General features: G+C 40.0%; 1 protein-coding gene across 1 annotated transcript in view; it reads right to left on the bottom strand.

Moving 5' to 3' along the window:
- Window positions 1-17943, bottom strand: part of LOC115211695 (protein canopy 4-like) — a 27924-nt gene extending 9981 nt beyond the window's left edge. Inside the window, exons 1-4 of the mRNA XM_029780345.2 lie at window positions 17702-17943; window positions 14407-14527; window positions 6391-6531; window positions 3641-3725 (exon numbers count right to left, since the gene is read on the bottom strand). Of these exons, the coding sequence (XP_029636205.1) occupies window positions 3641-3725; window positions 6391-6531; window positions 14407-14527; window positions 17702-17795 (441 nt within the window). The 5' untranslated portion in view covers window positions 17796-17943. The remainder of the gene's footprint in view (window positions 1-3640; window positions 3726-6390; window positions 6532-14406; window positions 14528-17701) is intronic.
- Between the last annotated feature and the right edge of the window lie 77 nt (window positions 17944-18020).

The raw sequence follows: 18020 nt of genomic DNA, 5'->3' as shown, positions 1-18020 counted from the left end.
TGGCTGCAGTCAAATGACTGAAACAAGTAAAAAGTTAATTACCTCTTCCTCTATAACATTACAGGGTTTGTTTCAATTCATTTTGAAAACAATCAAGAATTTGATACAATAAATTTTTAATTAACATACTTATAATATAACTTAACCAAAAAGTGTTAAGTATATAACTTTATAAAGGTTCTTGTATAAAATTATGATGGAATGCTATTATAATTTACTAATACAAATATTTTAAAGTATGAGGTTATGCATCACAAAACTAGCTGCCAGTGTTATCTCCCCTCGCACTGGAAACCAAAAAATGCAATCCTTTAACATTTATATTATAAACACTATACAATTCGATTGTTATACAGGCCACCACAGACTGCTATACAGATCACCATTCATCTACTATATATAGTACGAGTGCCAGATTTAGGACAAATGAGGCCCTGTGCAAGTTAAGTTATGAGGCCCCTTACTTGGACAGTCAGGCATACATGCTCAGGGAATTTAGTAGTTAAAATATTACGTGTTACCAGATCAATCATTATTTTAAAACAAGTCTTCGTCAAATTTTTTTAATTCTCAGGGTTCAGGGAATGTTTTTGCGAAGTTTTATGCATAAATTCAGGTTAAGACTGTCTGGACTATAGGTCAGACATGTACACTGCAACAAACTTGGAGCTATCATAAATTAACTAAAGCCCCAATCTGCATAACAGTCTTACACAGGTCATATGATGAAACAGTCAAACTTGATAAAAAGACAACAGACAGGACAGTCAACATCATGTAATGCTTTAAATTTTGAAGATTGACAACAGTTTTATTCTTAAACTTTATTTGAAAATAAGAATCTTACAATGATGATTGATGAAAAAGTTTACTGTTTACACAAAACAGTCAAATAACCAAATTGCTGTTTTTGTATTACCCTATTAAGGCCTGTTTACACACTTACATTGGCTATTTAATGTCAGAACATCTTCCTTCAAGCTTTCCTGACTGTAAACTCATCAATGATTTCATCAAAATCAATAAGTCACATCTATCGTCCTCTATGCAGAGAACACACAGACCAGACAACCACTCTTGTGACATTGTTGAACAAAGGTCACTTTTGATCTTTTTCAACCTAGAAAATTATCTCTCTCCAGAATAGTTAGTGACCATCAAACACAGGAACAATCTGAAAATTGCTTCCACATTTGAGAAAGCAGCCTGAATTTTCTTCTGTTTTATTATCTGGTACATGTCTTGGTGGCTGAAACTTTCTTTTTCTGCATGAACCTGTTTGATATACAAGTGCCAAGTCAAGAGTTCATCAACAAGACTGAGATCAACATCTTTTGGATATTCTTGTTCTAGTCTCTTGACATCTTGACATCATAGAGAATTTGTTCCCTCGTTGCTTGCAGATCAATTAGAAATGAAAAACTGTCAGCAACAATCTTATACACAATAACTCTTCTGTCTAAATTTGAGTGAAAAGCATCAATTATAAGGATAAATGAATGTATCCTAAAATTATCTCTTGGAGGAATTTCATCCAAAGCTTTAGTTGCACTGCCATCATTGTGTTGTTTTCATACTCCACAGCCTCTTTGGAGAGTTTTGTACTCTACATCAGGTAGAGTAGTTTTTGCTTGCTCCTCAATCTCATCAGTTTTCTCATGTGCTGCAAACAAATTGCAGAAGTGAACTGTAATGGTTTGCACATGTGGTCAATAAAATCTGTGCTCTTTGGAGGGCATTACTTTGTGAAACTGCTCAAGCAAACCTGTCCATAGATGAATCATGAACACAAATTCAAATTCTTCCATTTTCTGCAAAAGATTTTGAGCTTGTTGTCTAGTATCACCTTTTCAGTGTCATCATCATGGATGTAACTGAGTGCTTCAACAATATGAGCTTAACTTTCACTGATGGCTGTTGTAGATCTGGCATGGGCAGAAGAGTTATTGTTTATCTTATGCCAGATAACTGTTACAGAGTTTTTGACAAGAAGTTTTTCAGCACTGCTCATTGTCTTGTAGAGGTTGAAGAAAAGCAATATTGACGGCACCAAATAAAAATTCCCTGCTTCCACGTAAGAGTCACCTGCAGCTCTTCCACCCAGATTTAGGGAGTGTCCAGCACAGGGAATAAAGTTTGCAAACTTATTCTTTTACAAAATTTTTTGTTGAATGCCATTATACTTTCCAGCCATATAAGCTGCATTGTCATATGATTGACCCCTGCAATTACTGAAAAAAATTTCAAATTCTTCAAAGAAGTTCAGCATCAATTCAGCCATTCTTTTACCTGTGTGATTCTTCAGTTCAATAAATGTCAAAAATCGTTCAACTAATATTCCATCAAGAGGAGAAAGATATCTAACAATTACAGTGAGTTGACCAACACTAGAAACATCAGGTGTTGAATTGACCAATACACTAAAATACCCTGCTTCTTTGATTTCTTTCGCTATTTCTCCAAGAACTTTTTTAGCCATTAGCTGGATAACTTCTTCACATATGGTTTTGGATAGGTAAGATGGATGGCCAGATTTTTTATTTCCATACTGATTTATGTGGGTATGTAAGAAGGGATCAAATTTGGCAATCAATTCCAGCAAACCAAGAAAGTTTCTGTTGTTAGGCAAGCTGAAGATTTCATCATCTTCACTAAAAGCCAATCCATGTTCTGCCAACAAACAAATCACTGCCATCACCTGTTAAAATAAACTACATGCTTCCAGTAATCCTGTTCTGTTTTGATTTGCTCATCAAGATTTGTTGTAAGCATCTGACCACGTTAAGTAGGTCAATGTAGAGTCCATATGACTTTTTGAATTTTGAGAATGAGACCAGTTATCAAATCCTGAAGAAGCTAGAGCTGTAGTTAAAAAAACATTCTCAGAGAATTTTGAGAAAAGTTTTCACACAAAACAGTAGACTTTTCCTTTTGTTGGAGAATATACTAGCCATTCCCAAGGGTAGGTTTCTCCATGTATTTTAGAAGCATAGAATAAACTTCCTGAGCATGAACGAGTTTGGATTTTGTAGGTTCGCTTCAAAGTTGTGAAAGGTCCATCTCAGTGTTGACATTCCAGAAGGCCTTTCTCAATCCAGTATGAATTTTCTTCATTGCTCAATATGGTCCGTAAACCTACATCATACCTGACTATGTTATCAGTACTTAGAGTTAAAATTCCTGAGTGCCACTGATAGTTGGAGTTATTGAAGATTTATGAGTGCTGCTGGTAGCTGGAGCTACTAAAAAATATTCTTAGGTGTTACTGGTACTAAGAATTACTGACAAATGTTCCTGGGTGTCAGGTAATGCATCTGAATCTTCTCTATCTGCTGTTGAACTTGTTTGTTCCAGGTTGGCAAAGCCAAATGTTTGGCTTTGAACGTTTGACTATATGTTTTTGTTCTTTATGACATTTTCTTTTACTTGCACCACTTCCATAATGTTTACTCACTGTTACAATTAAAGAACTGGAGCAGAAAGGACCAGGTGGTGGTGTTACACCAAGTGATGGATTAAATCTACCCAACTAGTAAGCCATGGTCAGATTTGAAATTATAATAAAGAGTTGGAGCAAATATCCAGCAATGCAACAAGCAATCAGTGAATGATAAAACCTGAAGTGACAATGTTTACTCACCTTTCTATGCAAGTCTGATACTTCCACAGAGGGTGTGTCCCAAAGGTCTTCAGGAATTCCAAGGTCCACTTTTACACCTTTCTCTCTGAAACAACCAGCCAAGAAGAATATTTCCAATACACAAAAATCATCAATTTATTATTTTGAACATTTTTCAGTCACCAATTTTATGACTCTGAGCATCAATTATGGTAAACTACTACACTTTCTTTTGTTCTTTTACTTGTTTGTTATTTGAATGTGGCCATGCTGGAGCACTGCCTTGAAGGGTTTTAGTCAAACAAATCGACCCCAGGACTTTTATTTTTAAGCCTAGTGCTTATGCTATCAGTCTTTTTGCCAAACCGCTAAGTTACAGGGACATAAACACACCAATACCTGCTGTCAAGCAATGATGGGGAGACAAACACTGACACAATGGCACAATCATATACACACACACACTCACACACATACATATATATATATAGATATACATATATACACACACATATATATATATATATATATATATATATATATACAACAGGCTTCTTTCAGTTTCCGTCTACCAAATCCACTAACAAGACTTTGGTCAGCCTGAGGCAAAAGTAGAAGACACTTGCCCAAGGTGACTTTTTTTTTTGTCTTTGGTCAGTAAGAGTTATTTCCTATTTGTTTGTATCTAGAAATTGAAGGAAATTACTACTACTAAGTACAATGTCCAATGCTGTAATAATTTATCCTGTCCAAAGAAGCTCTGGTATTTTATTTTATCAACTCCACCAACATGAAATGCAAAGCTGACTTTGGCAGGATTTGAATTCAAAACATGAAAAGCTAAAATAAATACAAGTCTATCAGCCCATGGCTCTGGACTGGTTCTTTCTTTCATCATCCTCTGCCCAAAGATGAAATATAAAGTTAAACTTGGTGTAGTTTGAATTCAGAGTATAAAGAGCCCAAACAAATAAACAAATATTTTGTATGGCTCTCTAACAATTCTGCCAATTCCATGGCTAATGACGTCATTCTCGTATCCTAATTACTTAAAGAGTAAAGACTCACTTCAATCATGAATGACCATGGGATTGCACCTAGAAAGTTACCCTCTGAGGCACAAGTCTGGGTAAGGTTGTTTATGGAAGACCAGTAACTGCCCATGCATACCAGGCTCTGTTCTCCATGCCACAGATGTTAGCCAAGGGAAAGACAAATACCAATACAACTTGGCACCAGTGACATCAAACTTATTTCTACAGCTGACTGAACTGGAGCAATGTGAAATAAAGTGTCTTGCTCAAGAACACAACACAGCCCAGTCCAGCAACTGAACTCACTATCTTATGATTGTGAGTCCAACGTTCTAACCACTGAGCCATACGTCTTCCTAATTACTAATGAAACAGCAAAATACTAATTAATTTTATTGGACTGCCACTACTTATAGTGTTGAAGTATATTCTTTTATCCCTATGGCAGCTTATTTTCTAAGTGAAAAATTTGGTTTATTATTCAACAAAATTTTCAAATTTAAGGATTTTATCACATTTCAATATTTATTCCTTGATTAAGGCAGTGAGCTGGCAGAACTTAGTATGCTGGGCAAAATGCTTAGCAGTATTTCGCCTGTCTTTATATTCTGGGTTCAAATTACACTGAGGCTGATTTTGCTTTTCATCCTTTCAAGGTTGATAAAATATGTACTGGTCGAGGCAATTTTGAAATGTCTTCTTTTTTTGGCAGATTTGGAATCTCTGCCCTCGATGTAACGTGTTCCTGTAAAAAAACAACCACTAGTTCTTATCCAAGTACCACTTCAGCTACTTCATTTCAGCTCTTAGCCACCACTAGTCCTCCCTCAATTACAGTAGTTCTACCTCACCAAGTAACCATCCAGTTCTGCCCCACCTATTAACTACCAGCTCTTCCTCATCTATCTACTACCACCACCACAACTAACACTTACCTCAACTACTACCAATCATAGTCTTGCACTTTCAACCACACCAGTCTAGTTCATCTACTACCTACCATTCTGCACTATGTCTTAGCTATCACCAGCCACAACTAATACTTCCCCACTTATTGCAAGTTCTACCCCAAACTGATCCTATTTGCCCATCTTATCTCTGTCTGTAATCACAATGTCTGGCTTCTGGCAGACTCATTGGAACATAAGATAAAATGCCTCATAGGATTTGCCAAAGCTCTCTACACTCTGAGTTCAAATCTTATCAAAGTTAATTTTGCTTCATATCCTTGAGGTATCTGTTCCAATTCTGTACATTCTGAGTACAAATCCCACCCTGTCACTGAAAAACTATGATATTTTTGGCTGCTGTTGCAATTGAGAAACAGTATCAGCTACTTGGAAAAGACGACAGAAACAGTTTCTTTGGTTCAATATGAAAATCGACTGTCACCATCAACCATTTGTTCCAATTCCTTGCACTCTGACCTGCAACGGTCAACTTTGCCTTTCATCCTTCAAGGGTCAATAAAGTACCAGCCATATACTGGAGTCACTTTTTTGTCCTTCACTTGCTTTCTGTCTCACATTATAACAGTGATGACAATAAGGAATAAATGCTGACCATGTTCAGTGAATGTTAGTGCTATAAAAGAAAGAGTAAAGATATGCACCAAACATAACTGATGAGGACAAATTGTCATTTTCAGAAAGTACTGAGAGCTCAAAATTTACTTTAAAGGAAAGGACCATAGATCTGAGTTTTCATAGAGGTTGGTAGACTATAAATGTGTTTTACCTTAATCCGTGTAAAGTTTTCAAGGTTTCACTTCTGCCCTTGGCAAACCTCAAGCTACCCTTCTTTTCATTGTGAACATTGTATTTAAGTAAACGGTCACAAATATGTGGTTCATGAAGGGCCTCTGTCAAACGAAGCTCTCTGAAAGAAATGGTAAATAAATAAATGACTTTTACTTTAATAGATAAATAAATAAAATTTATTATAATATTAGTGCCAAGTAGTATTTAAGCATAAACAAAGTTTAGGTTAGTTAAAATATGATTGTGACATATTTCAACTGCTAAAAGCAAATACACCGCAGTTGCTGTGGAGAAAATTTTCTCTTATGGTAAAAAGGTGTAAAAACACTATATCTGCTCAGTGTCAATCAGGATTCCCAGACATTCATATTCCTAGCTCCTTAGCTGTTATCAATGGGAAATACCTAAGAGAGGCAACTCCGGACAGATATTTCCAGAGATTTTTTTTTTTACTTGTTTCAGTTATTGAACTGCAGCCATGCTGATGTAGTAGCTTGAAAGATTTTAGTCAATCTAGTATCCATTTTTAGGTTTGATACTTATCTTATTAAGCATTTTTTCAAACCACAAACTTACAGAGAATTAACAGAGAGTTTCATTTTCTAAGCAGTGTTAACATATAAACAAATACAGGGACATGTATTGCGGACATTTACGTATTATGTAAGTGATAACAATGAAAGCGGGTTTGTGATTAATCTTTATATTTTTATCTTTTCATTTGTCTTGCTTGCTTACATTCTGGCATTTGCTGAATTTTCTTGAGAATCTTTTCTTAGTGGTCAGACCATATGGGGTCTACCTCTAGCAAAATGGGTGTCCATTTAGTGGTCATCCCTCTTATATGTATGTTATATATATATATATGTATATATATATATATATATATATATATATATAACTGGCACTCTGTTAGTTACAATGATGAGTGCTCCAGTTGGTCCAGTAAACAGAGCAGCCTGCTTGCGAAATTAGTGAGCAAGTGGCTGAACACTCCACAGAGGCATACATATACTCTTAATGTAATTCTCAAGGACATTCAGTGTGAAAGAGAATGTGACATGACTGGCCCTTTGAATTACAGGTACAACACATTTTATATATCATATACACATGAATATATGACATATTTCAACTGCTAAAAGCAAATACACCGCAGTTGCTGTGGAGAAAATTTTCTCTTATGGTAAAAAGGTGTAAAAACACTATATCTGCTCAGTGTCAATCAGGATTCCCAGACATTCATATTCCTAGCTCCTTAGCTGTTATCAATGGGAAATACCTAAGAGAAGCAACTCCGGACAGATATTTCCAGAGATTTTTTTTTTTACTTGTTTCAGTTATTGAACTGCAGCCATGCTGATGTAGTAGCTTGAAAGATTCGCACAGCTTCCACACATGTGTTCCTTGACCATTTCCCCCCCCCCTCCTCCCCAAACTAACCCTGTCCCTCTCCCTATGTCTTCTATATGCCCCCGTCTTCGATAACCACCATCGCCATATATAAACCAGCGACCGCAAATCGCTAAGCCCACTCGCTTTCAACTCCACTACGAATGCACAGCTCATGAACGGCTAAAAGTTAAGATTTCTTCTTTCAACCTCGCTCCTACTACCCTCTGCACGTATAATCACTATTCCTTCAGTTCCTTCAAATTGACTTCTCTGATACTTTCAAACCTACTTTCTTGCTATCACGATTTTTCAGTACCCTCTATTCATATTTTCTTTCAGTTTTCAACATACCATTCATGTAATGTTTTTCGTTTAGCCTTGTCTCGTCTCCCTATTTGCTCCCGTTTCATAGCCACTCATCGTCTCCCCTAAAAATTGACTTCTCTGATACTTTCAAACCTACTTTCTTGCTATCACGATTAACAGAATCCTCTTGCTAGTTTGGGGTTGACCCGCCCACCCACCCCCTCCACACATGCCGGAAGTTCCTATTCTTTTCATCCCTGGGTTGCTTCCCTTGAAGACTGCAAATGCTCTTTCACCATCCCTACCCCTAGTTTCGACCTAGGTAAGGTAATGATCATACAGTGCAAAATATGAATGGGTAGTGTTATGCAGGTTGAATTGAAGGCTACTGTATTACTTGCTCATGAATTCTGCCAAATGCGAGCTTTCTTTTCAGGTACATGAAGCTACTGTCCACCGACGCAGGGTCTCTAGGGCCCATACCTCCCACACCCTCAGGGTTGGCACCCTCAATGTTGGCACACTGAAAGGTAGGTCTGGCGAGATAGTTGAGATGCTTGAACGGAGACGTGTGGATATATGTTGTATGCAAGAAGTAAGGTGGAGAGGAGGTTCTGCTAGGTTCCTCACAGGCAAGGAACACAGGTACAAGATTTTCTGGGCAGGGAACACTGACGGGGTTGGAGGCGTGGGTATACTTATCGCTGAGAAATGGGTAGATAAAGTAATTGAGGTAATCAGAGTATGCGACAGAATACTTAAGATTAGATTAGCGCTTCATCATAGTTTAGCAACCATTATATCAGCCTATGCTCCTCAGTCGGGGCTACCTGATGGACAGAAAGACCGATTCTATGACACTCTACTGCAGACTACCTCGTTGACGAACGACAGAGACCTTCTCTTTGTGGCTGGTGACTTCAATGGTCACGTTGGACGACATGCTGGGGGCTTCCACGGCGTACATGGAGGCTATGGCTCTGGTTCCCGCAACGAGGAGGGAACCAGGCTGCTGGAGTTCTGCGATGCAAATAATCTTATGATTTGCAACACTAACTTCAGGAAACCTACCAGCCACCTAGTCACCTACCGATCGGGCCAACATACCAGCCAAATTGACTACATCCTTGCCAGGCAAAGGGAGAGATGGCTACTTATAAATGCCAAAACCTTCCCAGGCAAAGAATGCACCCCACAACATAGACTGGTAGTTAGTGACTTTAGGATCAGGAGTAGGACAACCAGAAGACGACCAACATGGAGAAGAAGGATCTGGAAGCTTAAGGATCCTGTGAATGGACAGAGATTTAGAGACATGTTACTTGAAGCCTTTGACGAAGTAGAAGGGGATAGTGTATCACATGGGGTAGAGGACAACTGGACGTTTCTAAGGGACAACCTGCTGAGAGCCACTGACCAGATCTGTGGCTGGTGCAAAGTCCCCTCTCGTCCCAAGGTAACGTGGTGGTGGAACAGTGTCGTAGACAGGGCTATTAGAGAAAAGAGACAGACTTGGAAGCACTGGAAGAATGGTGGTAGCAGGGAATTGTATCAGACTGCCAAAAGGGAAGCTAGGAGACAGGTCTATCTAGCCAGAGGGGAAGCAGATAAGAAAAAATTTGCCAATGTTCTGCGCCGTGAGGACCAAAAACTGGAGGTGTTTCGCGTTGCAAGACAGTGTGTGAGAGAAGTGTGTTCGCATGGAAGATGGTTCACTTGCGCTAAACGAGGATGCAAAGAGAGAGGCTTGGAGACGCCACTATGAAAGGTTGCTGAATAAAGAAAATGAATGGGATAAAGAGAGTCTGCCGAACGTTGACCCAACAGAGGGACCAGCTATCAGGGTTGATAGTTCCTTAGTAGCTAAGGCAATTAGAAGCATGAAGACAGGGAAAGCCCCAGGCCCATCAGGTATCACTGCAGAGATGCTCAAAATATCTGGTAGTGTCGGCTATAGCCTAGTCACCTGTATAGTTAATCAGGTGATACATGAAGGAGTCATACCCAATGACTGGTGTAGCAGCATAATAGTCAACTGCTACAAAGGTAAAGGTGATGCCCTAGATACAAATAATTACAGAGGTATCAAGCTGTTGGATCAGGTGATGAAGGTTACAGAGAGGGTCATAAGCCAACTAATTAGAGAGAGAGTTAGTTTAGATGAGATGCAGTTTGGTTTCGTGCCAGGGAAAAGTACCACTGATGCTATATTCCTGGTAAGGCAGCTGCAGGAGAAATACCTAGCCAAAGATAAGGCCCTGTACCTGGCTTTTGTTGACATGGAGAAAGCCTTCCACAGGGTCCCCCGATCCCTCATATGGTGGTCAATGAGGAAACTAGGAATAGAAGAATGGTTAGTGAGAGCTGTGCAAGCCATGTACAGGGACGCTGCTAGTAAGGTGAGGGTTGGAAATGAGTACAGTGAAGAATTCCGAGTAGAGGTAGGGGTCCACCAAGGCTCAGTCCTCAGCCCCCTCCTATTTATCATAGTCCTCCAGGCAATAACGGAGGAATTCAAGACAGGATGCCCCTGGGAGCTCCTCTATGCTGATGACCTTGCTCTAATTGCTGAGTCATTATCAGAACTGGAGAAGAAGTTTCAGGTGTGGAAGCATGGTTTAGAATCGAAGGGCCTTAGAGTCAACCTAGCTAAAACCAAAGTCGTAATAAGTAGGAAGGTAGACAAATCACAAACGCCTTCAGGTAGATGGCCCTGCTCGATCTGTAGAAAAGGTGTAGGTAGAAACTCTATAAGATGCACCAAGTGTAAGCTATGGACACATAAGAGGTGCAGCAATGTCATAGGAAGGCTAACTAGGAAGATGGTTTTTGTATGTGGCAGATGCTCGGGAGCATTAACCTCTGAAAATCTGCAGAAAACAACTTCCGTCACTTTCCAGGGGGAAAAACTAGAAGTAGTTGATAGCTTCCGTTATCTTGGTGACCAAGTCAGTAGTGGGGGTGGGTGTGCTGAAAGTGTAACGGCTAGAGTAAGAATAGCCTGGGCAAAGTTTAGGGAGCTCTTACCTCTGTTGCTGACTAAAGGCCTCTCGCTCAGAGTAAAAGGCAGACTGTATGATGCATGTGTACGAACAGCCATGCTACATGGCAGTGAAACATGGGCCGTGACTGCTGAGGACATGCGTAAGCTCGCGAGAAATGAAGCTAGTATGCTCCGTTGGATGTGTAATGTCAGTGTTCATAGTCGACAGAGTGTAAGTACCTTGAGAGAAAAGTTGGACCTAAGAGGAATCAGATGTTGTGTGCAAGAGAGACGATTGCGCTGGTATGGTCATGTGGTGAGAATGGATGAAGATAGGTGTGTGAAAAAGTGCCACACCCTGGCAGTTGAGGGGACCTGTGGAAGAGGTAGACCCAGGAAAACCTGGGTCGAGGTGGTGAAGCACGACCTTCGAACTCTAGGTCTCACCAAGGAAATGACCAGAGACCAAGACCTATGGAAGTATGCTGTGCGTGAGAAGACCCGGCAAGACCAGTGAGAACAATCAAAATCAAAAAGCAGGGGTTAAGTGACCCATCTGTTCGTGTCCGCTGTCAGCCTCGTCTGGCACCCATGCCGGTGATACGTAAAAGCACCATTCGCTCATGGCCGTTTGCCAGCTCTGCCTGGCCCCGTGTCGGTGGCACGTAAAAGCACCATCCGTTCGTGTTCGTTGCCAGCCTCGCCTGGCCCCGTGCCGGTGACACGTAAAAGCACCGTCCGTTCGTGGCCGTTGGCCAGCTCTGTCTGGCCCCGTGTCGGTGACACGTAAAAGCACCATCCGTTCGTGGCCGTTTGCCAGCTCTGTCTGGCCCCGTGTTGGTGGCACGTAAAAGCACCATCCGTCCGTGTCCGTTGCCAGCCTTGGCTGGCCCCCGTGCCGGTGACACGTAAAAGCACCGTCCGCTCGTGGCCGTTTGCCAGCTCTGTCTGGCAACCGTGTTGGTGGCACATAAAAGCACCATCCGTTCGCGTCCGTTGCCAGCCTCGGCTGGCCCCCGTGCCGGTGACACGTAAAAGCACCATCCGTTCGTGGCCGTTTGCCAGCTCTGTCTGGCCCCATGTCGGTGGCACGTAAAAGCACCATCCGTCCGTGTCCGTTGCCAGCCTCGGCTGGCCCCCATGCCGGTGACACGTAAAAGCACCGTCCGCTCGTGGCCGTTTGCCAACTCTGTCTGGCAACCGTGTCGGTGGCACGTAAAAGCACCATCCGTTCGCGTCCGTTGCCAGCCTCGGCTGGCCCCCGTGCCGGTGACACGTAAAAGCACCGTCCGTTCGTGGCCGGTTGCCAGCTCTGTCTGGCCCCGTGTCGGTGGCACGTAAAAGCACCATCCGTTCGTGTCCGTTGCCAGCATCGCCTGGCCCCGTGCCGGTGACACGTAAAAGCACCATCCGTTCGTGGCCGTTCGCCAGCTCTGTCTGGCACCTGTGCAGGTGGCACGTAAAAAACACCCACTACACTCGCGGAGTGGTTGGCGTTAGGAAGGGCATCCAGCCGTAGAAACACTGCCAGATCTGACTGGGCCTGACGAAGCCTTCCAGCTTCACAGACCCCAGTTGACCCGTCCAACCCATGCTAGCATGGAAAACGGACGCTAAACGATGATGATGGTTGGTGCTAGGCAGGGCATCCAGCTGTAAAAACCATGCCAAAACAGACTCAGAAGTTTGATGCAGTCTTCTGCCTGGCCAGCTCCTATCAAACCATCCAACCCATGCCAGCATGAAAGGCGGACGTTAAATGATGATAATCACACACACACATATATATATATATACATACACACACATACACTAATATATATATATATACATACACACATATATATATACACATATATAACACAAAATTATATAATAGTTCCTACATGCATTTCACTATTCTGGTTGTTTGCAATAGGTGTTCTTAACTAGTTATACAATAGAAGTTACTTAACAACTACACAAGAATCATACTGGATTATGAATAATCTATATGGAACACTAAACATAACAGTAGCAATTATACATCTATTTGTACATATAATTTTCTCTAAGCCTCTCCTTTCCATAATAGCATGTCAGGTTTAGAGGATTTTTGACTCCTGAGATTATCTCCCCTCCTCAAGTGGAGCTGATCATAATTGTCATTTCGTAATTATGATAGATCCTCTATCGTAATTTCAACCGGGGTCCATATAAGATTTTGTTTGTTCAAATTAATGTGCAACAAATTTGCTCATATTTCTACAATACACAAAATATTTCAGTGATTTTTTAAAGATACAATTATAAAAATATAATAGGATTTTGTTTAAACATCAAATGGCTATGGGGGTCCTGTAGAGTAAAATAGGAATAAAAGTGGGGTCCATAGGCAAAAGATGGTCGAGATCTACTGCTCCCTCTCTCTCTCTTTCGGAGAGGCACAAGCACCTACACGCACATATACACACACGGCAGTAACTTCCACCTACCGAATTCAATCACAAAGCTCCGGTCAGCTCGGGGCTACAGTGGAAGACACCTACCCAAAGTGCCACGCAGTGGGACTGAACCCGAAACCATATAGCTAGGAAGCAAGCTCCCTAACCACACAGCCATGCCCTCGCCAGATGCAGATATAATTTTAATACATCAAGAATTTTTGTTGTATGTTATTTGACATATCCGTATTTCTCTCCCTCACCCCCTCTCTCTAGATATATAATCATCATCATCATTTAACGTCTGTTGTCCATGCTGGCATGGGTTGGACGGTTTGACCAGTGCTGGCAAGCTAGAAGGCTGCACCAGACTACAATCTGATTTGGAATGGTTTCTACAACTGGATGCCCTTCCTAATACCAATATAAGTATTCTCTCTTTTATTCATTTGTTTTAGCCATGCTGGAACACTGCCTTGAAGGGTCTTAGTTGAACAAATCAACCCCAAGATTAATTTTTGTTAAGTCTGATGGTACTTATTCTATTTGTTTCTTTTGCCGAACCACTAAGTTACAGAGACATAGACACACTAACACTAGTTGTCAAGTGATGATGGAGGGACAAACACAGACACAAAGACACACATACATATATACAACAGGCTTCTTTCAATTTCTGTCTACCAAGTCCACTCACAAGGCTTTGGTTGGCCCAAATCTATAGTAGAAGACACTTTCCCAAAGTGCCGTGCAGCAGGATTGAACCCAGAACCATGAGGATGGGAAACATGCTTCTTACCACACAATCACACTTGCGTCTATATATATAATTTCTGGTATTACTATGAGATGTAGTTAAAAATATATACAAATATTTGACACTAACGAATATTGGTACTGGATTTTCTTCTTCTTTGTGTCCAAGCCATGACCAGTTTCCAAAACAAACTTTGATTTCTCTGTTTCTGACAGTAAGGCCTGCAATTCTACTGTCAGATATTTACAAACTGTAGAAAATACAAAGTAAAATAAGACATAAAGTATTTAATGAAGGAAATAACATTTTAGAAATATGGAAAAAAAAAAGTAAATAAACAAATAAAAACCACCACCATCATTTAGTGTTCATATTCCAGGATGCTGGCATGGGTTGGGCGATTTGACAGAAGCTGGTGAAACAGAGTACTGTGCCAAGCTCCACTATCTGCTTTGGCATGGATTTTAGAGCTAGATGCCCTTCCTAATGCCAACCATTTTACAAGAGTAGATTGGGTGCTTTTTACATGGCACCGATACCAGCAAGGTCTGCTTTGGCATGGTTTTTATGTCTGGATGCCCTTCCAAACACCAACAACATTACAGAGTGTACTGGGTGCTTTTCATGTGGCACCAGCATCAGTGAGGTCACCAAGTAACTAGCAAGACAAAGATCTTTTTGAGGGCAAGTTAGAATTGAAGATGCTGACTTTGTGCCAGGTGATAAGAGGTTAGAGCAGGGGTCAGCGAACCAGGATAAATTACTCCAAGTGGGGTAAAAATGAAATCCTTGGGGGTAATGAGGACTCATTAGACATAAGTAAAATTATATAAATAACATTTTCTTTGTTACAACAGAAATTTTTCTTCTGGCAACACTGCATCTGTCCAATGTAATGGACATGTAAATAGATTCACATAGATTCAATAAACCTTTTGAATTCAAAGAATCTATGATTTTCTTCCTTTCAAATCAAGTGGGTAACATTGGTGTAAATAAATATATTTTGGGGTAATTGGTTAAAAAAGTTCACTGACTCCTGAGTTAGAGTATGACAAAGGGACAGATACAGGTGTCCTACTGTAGAGGAGATACATGATTACCCCAGTCAGAGGCAGAGAGAGAGAGAGAGTGAGAGAATAAAAGCAACTGAGAGAGATGGTAGCAATGTGCTAGGGCACATTGTACAAAGTACAAGGATGGTAGAGGATTGTCCAGAGTGCATCCGTAAGGAGTTTGCAAGAATACAAAAAGGGCAGAGAGTGGGGAGGGAGAGATAAGCATAGTGCATAAAGAAGAGGAGAAGAGAAGATGTAGTTTGGTTTATTGAAGTAGGGTGTTTGAAATTAAATATTACACATGAATGGAGCACACAGCACTTCTAGAATTCAGTTTTGATGAAATGAAACAAACAATGTACTAATGTTTAAAATATATAGCTATCCACAACTCAACCTCCAAGTTGGAATATGATATCAAGGACATACTTGACATACTGACCCTTGAGATATATAGTTTAAAAAACCAAATTACAGCCTAAATAGTACAAAAGTTTCTTATTTATATTCATTTATGAATATAAATACATTTTCTCTTTAGTTGAGGATCATACAGGTTTATCTTGGCAAGTGGAATTGAAAACCTAGCTTCAATTCCCAGCAATAGTTGCTTCCTTTATAACCCTATGGTCTTAAGAAAGGTGTAACTGTTAGTTTCAAATTATTTCTCATAAGTTTTGAGGGTGTGTATTTTAAGATATATTACTCTTTTACTTGCTTAAATCATTGGACTGCAAATATTCCAGAGCAGCACACACTCAATCAAAAAAGACACTAATACATATTCTATTGGTCTCATTTTGGCCACATTGCTAAGTTACAGAAATCTAAGCAAGCCAAAGTCAGTTATCAAGCAATAAGAAACACACATATACAAATATATACATCACACAATGAGCTTCCATGGTTTTCATAGATTATTTACATATAAAACTGTAGGGTGTTTTAAGCAAAATATCTCTGTTGCATGAATGTCCTATTCAGTTTTACATTTTCTGTAACAGATTGAGAGTGTATTTTGAACCCTCTTCTCCCCAGTGAGAAGGTTTCAATGCCATTCAGGCTGCTTTTTAACAATTCTTTGTGCCTTGCTTTATGAATTTATCTCAGGAGGTCACCATCAATAACTATATGCTATCTGTTCTTTGGCAGTCCAGGTTTTCAGTTCTGAATTACCCGTTCTGAATTTTACCCTATCTGAGCCGCTAATACTCTATTGCAACCAGTTTGTAGTACAGTTCTTTCATTGGTCAAAGATGGAGCAGATTTTCCTCAGGCACACATTGTGGTAGGTACTGATATTACTACTTGCCAAGATTCTGAGGGAAGATCTGACAGTTCAGTCTTAGTCCTAGACTGTATTGGTTAGACTTCCAGATTGATTGAATTTTTGTGAATACCCAACTTACTGAGGACGTATTTTTTTGCCTCGTTGATTTGGTTGATTTAAGGCTTCCTAGAATCAGCGATTTTTTGTTGCCAATACAAGCTTATATGAACTGGTGTTTAAAGGAAAAAAAGTATAGGAAGTGCTTCAAATGAGTGAATTTTCCAACAAAACATCGATTGCTATCCACATGTATTTATTTATAACCGGTTTAAAAGTGGCTTAGTAACTTAGAGTAAATAAATAATTATTGAAACACATCAAATTAACAGTATATATTCGAGAGAAAGGAATTAGGAAGTGACGTCGATACCCCAGCCACCCTACTCACCCTCATGATTTTCACCAAAAAAACCCCGATTTTTCGCGTGGAATCAACTCCCCTGACTTTCTTCTCTCCCGCATATCCTTTATTTTGGTGGTTGGGAAATTTTTTCCTTTTCGTTAAATGAATTGCGGTAAGCCCTAATATGCCAGAAACCCTTCTTTTTTGCCCGGAAAACGAGGGGGTGGAACCCTCGGAAATTTACCTATTTTTGTCTAACGTTCTAATTATTCTGTCTGTCCACTGCCAATATAGTATTTTTTAAAACTGGGCCTCTAGGTAACTGCCCACTGAGCCCATGCTATAAGACGGCACTCCATTCGTGCTCTCTTGCCTATTTCCATGTGTACAACTTGACATCTTAAAACAAACACTGCAATCACTTCGAGCCAACGAGGCAGCTTCAACACGGTCGCTTAATCTGTTCAAAAACAAAAAAAAACAGCCAAATCACTTTCAACTTATATTCTATCGTCTAGCTTTTAAAAGACTATTTGGACATTATAGATTGAAAAGACGGGTTAATCTCAATTAATGCAGCTGATGATTAATATAATCGATCAGGGCCGACCTGGGGCTAAATAAGAACACGATCACTGCAGAGGAAAAAAAGAAAAGGAATTAAATTAAAAAACAAACTGAAATGCAACAAACCTTCACACAGAGTTGGTAAAGTTACTTCTGTAGTTTGATTAATTATAAATGTACAGAACATTAAAGTCGCAAAAAATGCACGTTTCGAATTCATGTTGAAGACGAGATGATAATAAGGAACAAATTATCGCTTCCCGGAGGTGGATTCTCACTAGCATGAGAAGCTCAAGTCCTAAGTTTCTAGCTAAACGAATTGATTAACCTTCACTTGACATAAAATAATTATAATTTTTGAATGAAAATAAAAAGATTATTGTAGCTTCCTTGTGAACTAAAATTATTCTTTTATAATCTGTTATAATTTTTTTCATGGAATGTA

This window comes from Octopus sinensis, linkage group LG5 (genome assembly GCF_006345805.1).
Source record: "Octopus sinensis linkage group LG5, ASM634580v1, whole genome shotgun sequence".
Lineage (NCBI taxonomy): Eukaryota > Metazoa > Mollusca > Cephalopoda > Octopoda > Octopodidae > Octopus > Octopus sinensis.
This window is presented reverse-complemented; position numbering and strand designations above follow the sequence as displayed.